Genomic DNA, 15,849 nt, shown 5'->3' with positions numbered 1-15,849 from the left:
CTGCATTCATGTTGCATCAGGCTTTTGTTTTGCTACAGTGGAAGTCCCCCCACCTCTTTTTTCCAGGAGAACAAATCCCTTGGATGTACTAAGACATCAGAGGTGGGTTCCTACCAGTTTGCACCTATTCGGTAGAACCGGTTTGTCAAATCTACCGAACCGGTTAGAAGAGGTTCCACCAGTGGACCCGGAAAGCAGGCCACACCTACAGAAGAGGTTCCAAACTTTTTTGAAACCCACCCCTGGTCCTTGGATATGATTATTCTACACTATCATGCTCCTATTTATAAAACTCAGTGCCTCTGTGAAAGGTAAGGATGACGACTGCGTTTGTGGTGCAATCAGAACATTGCGTGTGTTGAAGTTGTTTTAACGCAAACCAAAGATGCCTTTTAAAAAACAAGTTTCCATCATATTCTTATGCATGCCAGTGCTGTGTGAGAGGTAATTTAAGGTGGTTCTGACAGGTGTCTTGTCAGGTGGCATCTTCATATCCGGTCACATGGGCGGCAAGCCACTCCCACGAAGGAGGCCACTCCCACAGAGTAGGTTCAAACAATTTTTGAAACCCACCACTGTAAGACATCCTCCCTTCTGACAAAGATGCTGCAGAGGACTTTAAGAGGCAATTTCCTCCCCCCCTTCTAGCAGCCTGCAAAGGTGACTCTCCTTCTTCCTGGACCTTGAAATACCTGGCCCGGTTATTGATTCTGTTGCTTTTTATGCTTTTACTGTGCGGCTGTTGACAGTCTCGAACCGTTTCCTGGTCTGGCAGGTTCTATTAGCCAAAGAAGATTAAGGGAGATGTTTCTGGCACCTTGTTATTTTTCCCCCCAATAAAAAGAGCAAGGCCTCTGGGCTGCGCCTACAGGAGGGACTCTGCAGAGATCAGATGGAGAGAGAGGAGGGGAAGCGCCTGGAACGGAACCCATGACCTTCCACTCCATTCTTGAATTAATGTCGGTCAACCCTCACTTTGATCCTCATCAGCACGGGTGCAGAGTCTCCTAAGTAAGCCACGATGGCTTCCTAGTCTCAACCAAGCTTCTTCCTCGGGCTGATGTTAGTTATATGGCTCCCATTATAAACCGGTTACGTTTGTATCAGATCTTAAGCCTTGCTAATTTTCTTACTTCCTACATATTAAAAAAACAAAACAGAAGACCCTCTCAATACGACACTTTAAGATGTGAAGTGGAAAAATGTCCTTCGGTCCTAAAACCTTCCAATGCCAAGAGGCAGAGTGGATGAAAAAGCGGGGTGTGGAGTTTCTGAAGTAGGATCACGACTCGGATTTATCCAAGAACGCAGCAGGCTTTTTCTAGGTTCCAGACAGCTTTACTATTTATAGCCCACTGTGAATGAGCTGTGTGTGTGTTATCTCACAGCATGCTGTTAACAGAGACCAAAGGCCCTTGCCATAAAGATTGCACCTGTGTGTGTGTGTGTGTGTGTGTGTGTGGTTCTTGGAAAGCCTAGGAGTTGTAATCCCAATACAGCTGGAGCATTTCAGGTTGGCCGACTCACAAAGGTAGACCGCCAAGCTAACAGTCCCTGGACATTTGGTTTTGCAGTCCCAGACGCTCAACACAAACTGGCTTTGGATGGGTCTCAACCTATGTTAGGTTAGCCTGCCTGTCACAGCTGACTTCATGACCTGGAGAGAGCAGATGATGGGCAGCCCTACCTGCCCCCAGAAGGACAGCCGTGTGGTTCCAGCCGAGTGCTTCCTTTGGGTAAGAGATTCACACTAATGCAGAGCTGACGTATTGGGGTGGGTGGGTGAGAGGGAGAGGGATCCAGGGTTCACCTTTCCATGATCAGCCGGAGGCGAGATTGACCTTTTCAAGGGGTTATTCTGGGAATAGAAAGGCAACTCAATGGAGGGAAATTAAGAGAGAGGGAGTAGGTGAGTAAGATCAATAGAGCTGTGGTGGCACAGTGGTTAGAATGCAGTATTGCAGGCTAACTCTGCATTCCCACTGCCAGGAGTTCGACCCTGGCCGTCTCAAGGTTGACTCAGCCTCCCATCCTTCCGAGGTCAGTAAAATGAGTTGGGGGCAAGAGACTGACTCTGTAATCTGTTTAGAGAGGGCTGTAAAACACACTGAAGTGGTATATAATTGCTATTGCTATTGCCATAACAGGTAGGAAGCCTCCATAGATATGTTGGTTTCCTAGCAAATTTCCATACCCTGGTGAAAATGGCTGAATCAGCCTTGTTCCACCAATGTTGAATGTTGATTTTATTTATATATAGGATTACTTAGCTGCTTTTAGAAGATGCACAGCTGGCATATTTTTCTCTCCTTTGGTGTGTTGCTCCTGGATGGTCAAAATCCCCAGGGGAGGGGGAGCAGCATACATGACTGGGACCTAAATCTTGTGAGCAAACCTAGATAACACCCGTAGGCCAACTTTCCTTCCAACTGAACATCAGACGAGATGCCTTTTCCCAATCTTCATGCTTTTCTCTTTCAAGATGCGGGGTGATTGGGTTGTGCAATGTGTGTTTGTGTGGTGTCTTTTATTCATTTCTAAGCCGAAATCTTGCTTTTTTTCTAACCTAACCTGGAGCATCGCTGGTTGAGGAATTCCGGGAGTTGAAATTCACGTGTTGTGAAGTTGTCATATTCCCCCAGCCCTGCTCTTCAGAAATGGCTAGAGCAGCAGTGGCCAATTTGCGGTCCTGTTGGTGAAGCCTCCTCCTGCTCAGCCCCACATACTGTTGTTGGGCAACCTCTTAGCATTGTGTGTTAAGTGGGAAACACATCCTGCTCTGGCCTCAGCAGGGAAACACATGGCTTATTCTGTCCCCTCATCCATAATCATTCACCCAGGGCTGCTCCGATTTTCTGAATAATTCAACACAAAGGCAATTTTAGAAATAGGTTTCTCCAGACATGGTTGGATTCTTTCTACGGATAGGACAGACAAAGGGCTGGGACTGCCAGGAGGATGACAACACACAGGGAAGACACAACAGCCCAGCTTAGCTGGCCAGGGAAGGTATCACTTCTGCCTTCACACCGAGTTCTTAATCTTTTTCTTCTCCGTGCGTGATGATATGCACCAAATTCTTATAGTCGAGGTTACCGGTCACATCTGGAGGGAAGGCTGCAAACATTTGGTCTACCTGGAGGAACAAAACAAGCCAGAACATTTCCTCTCCAGCTTTAACACCTCAGCGGCTCTTGCTAAAATTGCAAACCTTCATTTCGAAGGCACTCCCTGAATTGCATTCCCAAGAGAGGCTGTCAAATTTCTCTTACCTCTTCCTTTGAAAATCGTTCTCCTTGCGTCATCAGCATCTCTTTGATGCTGGAAAATAAAAACCAGGATTAGATGCAAAGGAACATCAGTCTCCATTCCACCCATCGCTGGATGGGAAGAAGAGAAGTGGCGGCTTTCTTATTTCTGAGATCCAGGCTGGAGCACACCAAAAAGTTCTTCATTTGCTTTTAGGATAAGCAGCCGGGCTGATTGTACATTTGCATCTTGGCAGATTGTCCAAAGAGAGGTGACGAAGGGGGGGGCGAAGAGAAGCCGAAAGGGCTCCAGGGTGGGGTGGGAGGGGGGTCTTCTGACCACTTTAAGTGGAGAAGCGCCAAAGATACTTACTAGTTTGCCTTTAAGCCTTTGCTTTCCGGATCAAAGACTTTAAATGCATTTAGGATGGTTTCCTCTGGATCTGCTCCTGGAAAATTAAAAGGAAATAAAGGGGGGATGAGAGAGGAGAGAGAGAGAGAGAGGAAGTCTAAGAAAGCTGAACACGTTGTGGAAGAGGCCCTTCTTGCGATGTTTGTGGGAAGGCTGGGGCTACAGAGGAAATAAATGGGCAGGCGAACCAGAATAAAAAACCCTCCTTGAGCCACACGAGGAAGCTCTCTGATGTGCTCATGTGTGTGTGTGTGTGTGTCTGTCTGTCTGTCTGTCTGTCTGTCTCTCTCTGCATGGGTGGGTGCTTAATCCTCTTACCAAAGAGGCTGACTGCTTGCAACCGAATCGTAGCCCCCGATCTTACCTTTAAGCTTTTCTCCAAACATTGTCAAGAAGACGGTGAAGTTAATTGCTCCAGGAGCTTCTTTGATCATCTCATCAAGCTCTTCGTTTTTCACATTGAGACGCCCTAAAGGAGGCAAAAAACCACACCAAACGCAACCCCTCAGCAAGGAATCCCTCTTAAGGAATCCTTTAAACTACTGAAAGACCTATTCGTGATTCTGCTAAGCGAAGCTATTTCAAGGGAATGCAATGGAATGTCTGGGTGACCTTGGGGGGGGTTGAGGGGAAGATCAGAGAAGAGAGGGAGGAGCCCCCAACGGTTGGAGAAACAAACTATAGGAAGGACTAATCCCCTAATGCAGTGTTTTTCAACCTTGGCAACTTGAAGATGTCCGGACTTCAACTCCCAGAATTCCCCAGCAGTGGTTAGGACAGTGTTTCTCAACCTTGTCAACTTGAAGATGTCCGAACCTCAACTCCCAGAGTTCCCCAGCCAGCATTCGCTGGCTGGGGAATTCTGGGAGTTGAAGTCCGGACATCTTCAAGTTGCCAAGGTTGAGAAACACTGCCCTAATGAATCAAGCAATTAAAAGTGATGGAAGGAAGTTTTTGGACATTCAGACTTGCAAAATTCTTTTGATGTTGCCTGGCACTGAAGTAGAATTAGCTCATCTGGTGGTATTTCCTGTCTTGTTTTACCTGGGGGGTGCTGAGAGGCAAACAGCACAGCAGTAGCCTCTCTCCCGTCCCTGCCTAATGTGGAAGAATGGGGGATTTTCTCACATTTACTGCCAAAACTGAGAAACTCCTAGATACTCAATCGTCCGTACTAGCTGCATTTGGCTTGGGAAGATATAAATCCCCTTGACCTGGAACGCTATCAAAACGTGGAACCGTCCCTTCTATTTCAAGACCGAATTCTGGATTTCTCCATTTCTTATTTCTCGTGGTCTACACCTTAGTTTAATTCTGACTTGATATTAGCATTTTGGGCAGGGGGAAAGGAACGAAACATTTTTTTCCCCCCTCAATGGGATCCTGTATAAATGACTTAATAGGACAAAGGGGGGTTTCTTCACTTACCGAGGGCTGCAAATGTGTCTCTCAGGTCTGATTTGTCAATGAAACCATCGCGGTTCTGATCCATGATGGTGAAAGCCTGAAAGGGGAGAAAAAGGCATGGAGGGGCATGTGTGAAGCGCCTCGTCTCCCTGCTAGACGGACCACCGTCACTTTGGAAGAGGCTTCCAGCTGTCGGGTGTGCATAGCCTTTCAAGAACCTCTTTTGATATCGTTCCCCAGCCCTGTCCTGTGATTATGCGGGATACATCATTGCACTCAGGGTCTTTCTGGGATCCATGAGACCGTTGGGGAAATGCGTACGGCAGGGATGTCCAAACTTGGGAATTTTAAGACTTGTGGACTTCCAACTCCCAGAATTCCCCAGCCAGTTGGTCTTAAAAGTTCCCAAGTTTGCATAAGGTTTTAGGGAAAGGTAAAAACCAACTCAAATCTTATACAATCGGCCCAGGAGGCAAAATAAAGTAAATAAATGAACTCTCCACGGCTGGAATTATAAGTGCACGAGGCATCTGGCAGGCTTTATGCTTGCAATATTCGGCTAGGCATTTCAGCTAGGTTCCAGGACTAAGACGGGGGGGCTTCACATTAAGCCCCAATAAAGTCTTTTTAAATTGGTTATTGGAGCCTTTGATCTACTAGAATGTAGGATCATCTAAGACTTAAGCACACACTTCCATGCTCTTTAAACAAACCCGAAGGGGCCTTAGATCGTGCGGCGCGGCTGAAATTCAAATACGGACTCTTCATTACGCAGGTAGGACAGAGGCCAAGAGGAGGTTAGCATTTTGCCTACGTTTTCCATACTATTGGATCAGGGTATTCTGCGTATACGGATTCGTAACACAAACTCTTTGCAAAACATTTTACCGCCTCTGTTGACGTACCTCCTTAAACTCCTGGATCTGTGCTTGTTCGAACATGGAGAAGACATTGGAATTGGCACCTTCTGCCCTCTTCTTCGCTTTCTTGGGAGACTTTGGGGAGATTAAACACAACATTAGCTGAAGGTAAAGGTTCCCCTCGCACACACCTGCTAGTCGTTCCCAACTCTAGGGGGCGTGCTCACCTCCGTTTCCAAGCCAAAGAGCCAGCGGTGTCCAGAGACGTTCTCCGTGGTCATGTGGCGGGCATGACTCAGTGGCAGAGGCGCACAGAAGGCTGTTCCCTTCCCACCAAAGGGGGGGGTCCCTATTTTTCTACTTGCATTTTTTTTTACGTGCTTTCGAACTGCTAGGTTGGCAGAAGCTGGGATGAGTAACGGGAGCCCACTCCGTTATGCAGTGCTAGGGATTTGAACTGCTGAATTGCCAAACTTTCTGATCAGCAAGCTCAGCGTCTTAGCCACTGAGCCACCTACATTACACAACATTTATTCAGTGGCATCTCTTTAACTTCTAATAGCCTCTTCTGCTGGGCCAAATAATGGCCACAGACCTCCCATCCAATGCCAAAAGCTGAAAACAAGAGCGTTTTTACTGTTTTATTGGTCAAGAGAGTTCTGGGACCACGATCAGTTGTACTTAGTGGCTATCGATATAGTGCCATCCGTGGTAAATGCCCTGTGGTGAAAAGTCCACGGAGGGTTTCCCTGACTCGGGAAGTTTACAATCTTACATTGGATGGCGCCAAAAAGAAAGAGATGTACCGATATATGGATTTTAACATTTGGAGGACTAGAAAATCGGTGTTTAAAAGGAGAAGGGTAAATTGGAGATTTCCAGAAAGGATTGGAGTACTGAACGTGTGAAGGGGAACACGCGGGTATGAAACCAGTGGCCTGAGAAAGACATCAAGCCAGCAAGGAGAAATGGATCGAGTCCAGTTTGGGCACCACTCAACCATTGCTTCGAACCAAGTTATAAAATCATCTGCCGTTGCTGAAGACATTAAAGTTTGAAAGAATACGTGTATCTTGATTAAAACCCCTTATCAATTAATTCCAGCTTCACGGGCCTATCCACTCTTCTTCTGAAGAGATGTCTGCGTGTGACGCTCATCCTTCCTGATACTAGAACTCTTGAAAGACAGCCTCTGTTTTTTTTATTTTTATTTTATTTTATCAATTTTATATATACATTCACAATTATATGATCTCATAACTGTTATTAATAATATGTATTTATAACAATTTTTCCCTACTGTTAACAGTATACTTGAAGATTGCTTTTTTAACATCCCATAGATCCATCTTATCTTACAACGGTCCTACTGCTTCTTCCCTCCCTCTTTCCTTCCCTCATTTCTTCTCTCCTACTCCCCTTCCTTCCCTCCCTCCTTCCCCTTCCCTCCTTCTCTCCTTCCCTCCTTCCTTCCCTCCCTTCTAGGCCTCTATTTTTTATCTGGAATGCTTGAATTCCCTTTTTTCCCCTTCCAATTCACAGCCCCTCCCTCCCTCCCTCCTTTGACTCACCATTTCTAAGACCAAGGATGGAGCTCAGGGTGCTGTCTGGAGACTGTTCCTTCGGCGGGTGCCCCCTTTGCTCTGCCTGAGGAGACAATAAATAAGGCCCAACCCAGATTATAAATAAACCCATCTCCTCTTTTGGCTGTAGTAGGTGAGTTAATCCTCTCCTCCCTCCATTCTCTCTTCTGCCTTCTTAAATATCAGCCTGCATTGTCATGTGGTGACATGCCAGAACAACAGAGCCCCCCCCCAAGGTTAGGGACACGCCAGCCGCCCGGACGGCCTTTCCATTTAAGATGTCAGACGCAGCGTCCTGCCAGTGGCCAGATAATAGCCGGACACCTGTGAGTGTCAGTTGGTCTTCAATGTATGCATTGGAGGCCCATGAGGAAATAAACAATGCATTCTCTACCTCTGTATAGATATAGAATAGAATGGAATGGAATGGAATGGAATGGAATGGAATGGAATGGAATACAATACAATACAATACAATACAATACAATACAATACAATACAATACAATACAATACAATACAATACAATACAATACAATACAATACAATACAATACAATACAATACAATACAATAGCAGAGTTGGAAGGGACCTTGGAGGTCTTCTACTCCAACTGCCTGCCTAGACAGGAAACCCTACACTACTTCAGACAAATAGCTATCCAACATCTTCTTAAAGACTTCCAGTGTTGGGGCATTCACAACTTCTGGAGGCAACTTCTGTTCCACTGATTCATTGTTCTCACTGTCAGGAAATTTCTCCTCAGTCCTAAGTTGCTTCTCTCCTTGATTAGTTTCCACCCATTGCTTCTTGTCCTGCCCTCAGGTGCTTTGGAGAATAGCTTGACTGCCTCTTCTTTGGGGCAACCCCTGAGATATTGGAAGGCTGCTATCATGTCTCCCCTGGTCCTTCTTTTCATCAAATTAGACATACCCAGTTCCTGCAACCGTTCTTCATATGTTTTATCCTCCAGTCCCCTCATCCTCTTGGTTGCTCTTCTCTGTACTCTTTCTAGATTCTCCACATCTTTTCTACATCATGGCGACCAAAACTGAATGCAGGATTCTAAGTGTGGCCTTATAAAGTGGTATTAACCTTTCACGTGATCTTGATTCCATCCCTTTGTTTATGCAGCCTAGAACTGTGTTGGCTTTTTTGGCAGCTGCTGCACACGGCTGGCTCCTATTTAAGTGGTTGTCCACTAGGACTCCAAGATCCCTCTCACAGTGACTGCTATTGAGCAAGGTACCACCTATACTGTACCTGTGTATTTCGTTTTTCTTGCCTAAATGTAGAAAATATATATATATGCCCACTTAGCTACAAGCCACTGATTTCCCCTGACCCATTCTGGGATTGTGTGGATCGACTCAAACAATGAATTCAGTGTCAGCAATGGATGGGGGGGGGGGGTTAAGTGATCTTGAGGAAGCCAAGTCAGTCCCGGGGAGTACGTGGACGGATGAGAGACCCCGAGGAGATCCTAGGGTTGTAGGGTAAATTGGAAAGTAAAAACGCCATCAGGAATGACATCCTGAAAGGCAGCAAGGAGCAAACGGCAAGGGGATTTTTATCTACCTCGCAGGGAGGTTTTGCCAAGCAGAGAAGAGAGTTTAAACCTTTTCTCCTATCGCGAAGCTCTACGCTTCTGAAAACTAATCTTAGCCCACCGGGAAAAGGCTACTGTGAGTGTCCCCCCTCTGGATTCAGTTATGGCCGACCAACAGGCGAGGCATCTTCCTGTCCTTTGCACTTATATTTTTAGCTGGTGCTCTCTGCTCCTGAGCATTTTCCCTCCCTCCCCTCCCTGGGACTGGAATACCCTCAGACAAAGGGATGGGCAGGCAGGGAAGGTGACACACTCCAAACAATGCTCTCCATATATTTCACAGTTGCCTGCAGCTGTCTTAACCAAACACGGTGGAAGTGGATGGAAGGGTGAACAGCTGCTGTTGTTGGGCTGAGCTCCTTTCCCCTCCCTCCCTCCTTCTCTCCCCCCCTCTCTCTCTTTCTTGCTGTTCTCTGTGTGTTTCTCTCTCTGTGTGTGTCTGTCTCTTTCTGTGTCTCTGTGTCTCTCTGTGTCTCTCTGTCTCTCTCTTTGTCGCTCTCTCTGTCTCTGTGTCTCTGTGTCTCTGAGTGTGTGTGTCTCTCTCTGTCTCTCTTTGTGTCTCTCTGTCTCTTTGTCTCTGTCTCTGTGTCTCTCTGTCTTTGTCTCTCTGTGGCTCTCTCTCTCTGTGTCTGTCTGTGTCTCTCTGTCTCTCTCTGTGTCTCTGTCTGTGTGTCTCTCTCTGTGTGTCTCTGTCTGTGTCTCTCTGTCTCTCTCTTTGTGTCTCTCTGTCTCTGTGTCTCTCTGTCTTTGTCTCTCTGAGTGTGTGTCTCTCTCTCTGTCTCTCTTTGTGTCTCTCTGTCTCTTTGTCTCTGTGTGTCTCTCTGTGTGCATCTCTGTCTGTGTCTCTCTGTCTCTCTGTGTGTGTCTCTCTCTGTGTCTCTGTCTCTCTCTTTGTGTCTCTCTCTGTGTCTCTGTGTCTCTGTGTCTCTCTGTCTTTGTCTCTCTGTCTCTCTGTGTGTGTCTCTCTCTGTGTCTCTGTCTCTCTCTTTGTGTCTCTCTATCTCTGTCTCTCTGTGTCTCTGTGTCTCTCTGTCTTTGTCTCTCTGAGTGTGTGTGTCTCTCTCTCTGTCTCTCTTTGTGTCTCTCTATCTCTGTCTCTCTGTGTCTCTCTGTCTTTGTCTCTCTGTGTGTCTCTCTCTGTGTGTCTCTGTCTGTGTCTCTCTGTCTCTTTGTCTCTCTCTGTGTGTGTCTCTCTGTGTCTCTGTCTGTGTCTCTCTGTCTCTGTCTCTCTCTGTCTCTCTCTTTAAATCTCCCTATGAATTAGGCAAAGACAGATTCTCTTATTCAACCAACCAGAGCCAACAAGCTATATATAGGCCTGTTCCGTCCTTTACATTGTTATCCTCTAAAGTATCTCTTCCCAAGAGGAGTCTTGGACCTCCAAGCTTCAGAATTCCCAGAACTTTTGAAAAATTGGGGCTTGTAGGCTGCTTTGCGTGAATTCGTGTGAACGATCATCATTTGCACAGACTTTGAAATCCGTGAACCTACTAGCATGTAGAAATTTTAAAAAAAAATTGCTCGCTTAGTTAATCAGTAAGTAAGAGAAGGGAAATAAAAAAAACACTTCGGGTAAAGTTTTTAAAGTTTCTGCCTTTTAAGGACATACATTTGCTACACCTGGCCTGAAGACTCAGAATATTGAGGCATTTTATTGAAAACTTGTAAGACAGTGTCACCCACACTGTGACCTGACTACTGAGGATGAAAAGGAAGGTTTAAGATTATTTTTGTGGTGGTAGAAAGAAAACTTAATCTAATATTTGTAATATCCCAACAGGGATTCCTATTTTTTTTTGCCTGGACTCTTCTAAAGCCAGATGCTCATTCACAAGACTAAAATGCTATCTCAGCCCTCTCCAGCTGAAGCTTTATTTAAGCTTAAACTTAGAACAGGAAGTACAATTTGGAAAGGATCGAAATAATATTATAATATTATTATAATAATAATTATAATAATTATAATAATAATAATAATATATATATATATATATTTTAAAAAGCTGATTCCTATACATCGAATGTAGCTTTCCCTTCCTGCCAGCCAGCAGAAACAGAAGAAAAGGAAACCGGGGGGGGGGGGGGGAGAGAACATCCCGGCTATTCTGGAGCAGAGAGACTCAATGGCAGGGGAAGAGCCGAGGCATTTCGAAAAGGATTTAAATAGACAGGGAGCCCAGGCATGCAAGACAAAAGGAGGGACAAGAATAAATTTCCAGGTGGCTTACTCAGATGTAGCGTGTGAGACTGCAGCCGTGGCTTTTCAGTGGGGTGATACAGCGAATCGGGGACCTGGGGATCCTGTCCACAAATCACCCCATCCTTTTTTCCGTTGCAAGACATAAAAGATAACATAAAAGAGAGATGGAGAAGCATCTCAGAGGTGATGCTTTTGTGGTGATGCCATCCTTGTCTGTTGGCAGGTCACCCCATCTGAAGATCCTGGTGGGGAGAAATTCCCAAGGTGTGCACAATGACGAGAGATTATGCCCTCCATCACCTTAACTGTCCTGCTTTCCTTCCTGTTCCCACCACCAGCCTTGTAACTCCCTTTCTTTTGAAATCTGCAACAAGATAATGCCAGTCTGGAGTTAATGATTTATGAGCTAGGGAGTTCGGAGATGGCTGCATGAATTCCATTACAAAGTACTATGATTTTATTATCGTTCCGTACCCGGCAACTACCTCTAAATCCCTGAGATTGCTTCAGCAAAAGATGTTAAAGCAGAAACAATGTCAGATTAAACAGCATGGCAAGTTTACAATAAACCCATTTGATTGTGGGACGAGCCACCCTGAGTCCCCCCAGGGAAAAGGGCGGCATACAAATAAAGTGAAAATGAAATGGGTTGCAGAAATCAGCTACCATTCAGGACCTCTTGTGAATTAAAGGGAGATAGGAAATGCATCCGTGGACAACAAGGAGCTTCCTAATAAGAAATTTTTGCAAGCCTGCTTCGATTTCTATTTACAGTATGGTGATTTAAGGAAGGAAAAAGGAACCTGAGCTTTGCCTGCCCTCTTCTGGCGAAACCTGATAACAACACTAAAATTCATTATTAAAAATAAAATAAAATCCAGATAATTCTTTCTTCCCTCACTATTGGGTCATACCCGGGAGTGTATTTAACTGCAGTGGCTTTTAAAATAATGTTTTTATAGTTTGAAAATGATCTATATGACACCTTGTCAAAAAAAGCAGCTATTTTAATTAAGACCCACACACACACCTCGATGGTTTTACCCACTTATGAACGTTTTCTGGCTGTTCATATTTCTTTAGGTGACGCCTAAGAAATTTTGATGTAGAAGAGTTTGATGATTTGTAACTGTTGCCTTGGATAGAGTTTTCTGCAACAATGAGTATTTTAATTAGAGAGAGATGTTTCTTAATTTGATGAGGAGACTTTTCCAATAATGGGGAAACATGGTATTTCTATCAGAATTAATTTTTTAGGTGTAGCTTTATATCAAGTATTGTATTTTTAGCCCACATTATGAATTGATATTTCTATTTTGAAGTTTCACACATAATTTGAGAAACTAGGTTTGGTAAGGCAAATCCTTCCAAGTCTCACATTCCTACCACGAAATTGTATGAAATCCATCCCACAATAGTAGTTGCGATCTAGACCAGCGGTCACCAACTGGTAGTCCATGGACCACCAAGAAAATTTTGGTGATCTGCAGGAAAACTATTTGCATTTTTTGCATTGCACTAAATCAGTTGTCCTCAAACTACGGCCCCTGGGAGGGATACGTGCAATGAACGCTTGTGTTGCTGCAGAGAGTCTCCCCCTTTGGGGTCTTTTTGTGTGGGTCGGAGAGGGGAAGGAATTCTGACTTGGGGTCTGCTTCAGCCTCCTGGTGGGGGGCTTTGGGCGAAGGCTGGAGGGAAGAGCCGCTGGTGGGGAAGAGCCGGAGGGCCTCGTTCCAGTGGGACTACATCCTGGCCTGGAACTGACTGACCATCTCAGCCCGCTGAGCCTCCAGGCGCCGGCACCTGGCCTTGCTACTCCCGCAGGCCTTCCCTCTGCTTGGAAAAACCATGCTCCTAGTCCTCAGTGCGGTGCTTCTGCTGAGCCTCCTTCTCAGTCAGATCCAATTTGAACTGGACTCTTTCTCCTGGGGGCTGCTTAGCTCCAGCAACTGCTTCCTGTTGGGGCCCTAAGGAGCCTGGGCGGGCAGGCGAGGAGTGGCTGGCAGGGGAGGGGCGAGTAGAGTCTGACGCGGCGTCCCTCGATGTGACATCAAGTTGGCCACACCCATCCAGTCACATGATCACCTAGCCACGCCCACCCAGCTAGTCATTAGACAGATCATATTAGTGGTCCACGGGATTTAAAATTTAGTGGTCCCTGAGATCCGAAAGGTTGCTTTAGACCAAGGGCCTCCAAACTTGACAACTTTAAGACATGGGACTTCAGCTCCCAGAATTCCTCAGCCATCCATGCTCGGAGAAGCTATGAGCCACATCAGTTTGCTCTGAAAAGGAAGAGTGTATTAACAAGGAGAGCTGTCCTTGGTGCTGGGCTAGGATTCCACATAGAGCAACTGTGGCCACTTGAAGATGCCTGGATTTCAACACCCATGGCTGGCTGGGGGATTCTGGGAGTTGAAGTCCAGGCACCTTCAATGGCCACAGAGACCTTCTCTGGGTTCAGGCTTAGCTTTCGACTTCTCTATGGTGGAACTTTAAAGGAGCCGGAGATGAGAGCTGCCATTTCCCCGCCAATGCGCCCTGTGAAAAACGATAGCCAGTCTCAGGCTTACTTTGTGTGAAATGAAGCAGAGGCCGGCGCTCAGGTTGGAAGTTGAAACCTTTGATCTGTGATCTGTTTTGGTGTCTTTAGAAACCGATAATAGAGATGCAGGATACAAAATGCAAAATAAATGCTAACAGGTAAAAACACCGCTTTCCTCGGAGCCAGGAGACTTGGTGGCATCCCTCCCTGGATCATCAGAGTGAGGGGGAAATTAGCCCCATGCGTGGATCGGGACATCCCCAAAGCCGTCACTTTCAATCAAGCATTGGGAGCTGCCTGTCTTTCTTTTCCTCTCCTCCAGAGTTCTGCAAGATTAATTGGCCCTGGGTGCAATTACCTTAATTTCCAGCATTAGGAAAAAAAATCTATAAATGTCAGGAGGTGACATGCAACGGCTTAATGTGAGTTGTCATAAATTTAAAAAAAAAAAGCCTAGCTGGGGCCCTTTGGCCTCGCTTTTGAACCTGCACACTACTTAAAATGTCCAGAAAGCAGCACCATGGAACTAGACAAGTTACCACAAGCAGCCGAAAACATGGAGCCTTGTTGAAGGAAAGGAGGATGTCATCATCTCAGAGATGCGCCTATTTTTTAAATGTCAACTTCTTACTTTGCTCAACTCTGTTGAGTTGCAAATCCCCTTCAATTCTAAACTGAGCTGGACTCACTTGTTAGCTCGAAAACACCCATAAACTTTCTATGCTTGTACATTGAAAGGAACCACAAACAACGACAAAGGTTGAAATGGTGGCTGAACCAGGTTCCCTCCTTGCTGATCAGGAGGTCAGGTCCAAGGATCCTAACCCCCAGTTGGTTGGCTGTGAGTTGATCTAATGATCAAAACAGGAGGAATCCCTCTTGAAAAGCAGAAAGATACTCGGGAATCCAGATTGTGCTTGGCTTATGACTGCTGTTGGGACCAAAACTTCCATTGCTAAGCAAGGCTACTGTTAAATTAAGGCCACACTTGGAGTCATGCATTCAGTTTTGGTTGCCACGATGTAGAAAAGATGCGGAGACTCTAGAAAGAGAGCAGAGAAGAGCAACAAAGATGATAAGGGGACTGGAGGCTAAAACATATGAAGAATGGTTACAGGAACTGGGTATGTCTAGTTTAATGAAGAGACAAGATAGCAGTCTTCCGATATCTCAGGGGTTGCCCCAAAGAAGAGGGAGTCAAGCTATTCTCCAAGGCACCTGAAGACCAAACAAGGAATAATGGATGGAAACTAATCAAGGAGAGAAGCAACTTAGAGGATAAATTTCCTGACAGCTAGAACAATTAACCAAGGGAACGAATTGCCTCCAGAAGTTGTGAATGCTCCAACACTGGATGTTTTTAAGAGGTTGGATAACCATTTGTCTGTAGGGTTTCCTGCCTGAGCAGGGGGTTGGACTAGAAGACCTCCAAGGTCCCTTCCAACTAGGTTATTCTATTCTTTTCTATTCTATTCTATTCTATTCTATTCTACTCCTCTATTCTAAATGAGTCAAACCTGATTCTACAATCTTTTTAACTTTGGGTTTTGTGGTGGTGTATGTGTGCGTGTGTGTGTGTGTTTTCTGCCTGGCTCTCTGTAATCCTGGGGTTAAATTCCTTCCTCTTTGATTGAAAACGTTGTGCTGGAGGGATTTTGCAAAGGGATCATTCTCCGAAGTGGAGGAGCCAAGCTTGCTCAAAGCAGGTGAGTCTTTCTTGCTTGCCCCACTTTCATAGACCTTATGCCCTGAATCGGGCACTCTGTGGGATGTGTGTGTGTGTGTTTAGAGAGATACAAGCTGTGTTTGTGTGACACTGGAGTCCTGCAAGAGTTCTCTTCACCGGCCTCCTTAGTTCCCACTGCTCTGTTTGCCTGCCTCCACCCCCGGCAATTCTAGGGCTTTCTGTCATGCAACGGGAAACCCGTCCGTCCCCCCCCGTTTGTGCCTGCTGCCAGCCCTTTCATGTGGGTAAATTAACACAAA

At 45.7% G+C, this 15,849-nt stretch overlaps 1 protein-coding gene across 1 annotated transcript; it reads right to left on the bottom strand.

Annotated features, from left to right (window-relative positions):
• Positions 1–2,888: 2,888 nt before the first annotated feature.
• MYL2 (myosin light chain 2) lies at positions 2,889–7,653 on the bottom strand. Its single transcript, XM_014066050.2, has 7 exons — positions 7,499–7,653; positions 5,973–6,062; positions 5,089–5,164; positions 4,025–4,129; positions 3,622–3,697; positions 3,273–3,321; positions 2,889–3,136 (listed from the first exon to the last, which is right to left on the bottom strand). Exons 1-7 carry the CDS (start codon positions 7,499–7,501, stop codon positions 3,038–3,040), a joined length of 498 nt encoding a protein of 165 aa, XP_013921525.1. The 5' UTR covers positions 7,502–7,653; the 3' UTR covers positions 2,889–3,037.
• Positions 7,654–15,849: the final 8,196 nt, after the last annotated feature.

The sequence above is a fragment of the Thamnophis sirtalis genome, unplaced genomic scaffold, assembly GCF_051295495.1.
Source record: "Thamnophis sirtalis isolate CommonGarterSnake01/CBP01778 unplaced genomic scaffold, rThaSir2_p1.2 scaffold_2, whole genome shotgun sequence".
NCBI lineage: Eukaryota > Metazoa > Chordata > Lepidosauria > Squamata > Natricidae > Thamnophis > Thamnophis sirtalis.
This window is presented reverse-complemented; position numbering and strand designations above follow the sequence as displayed.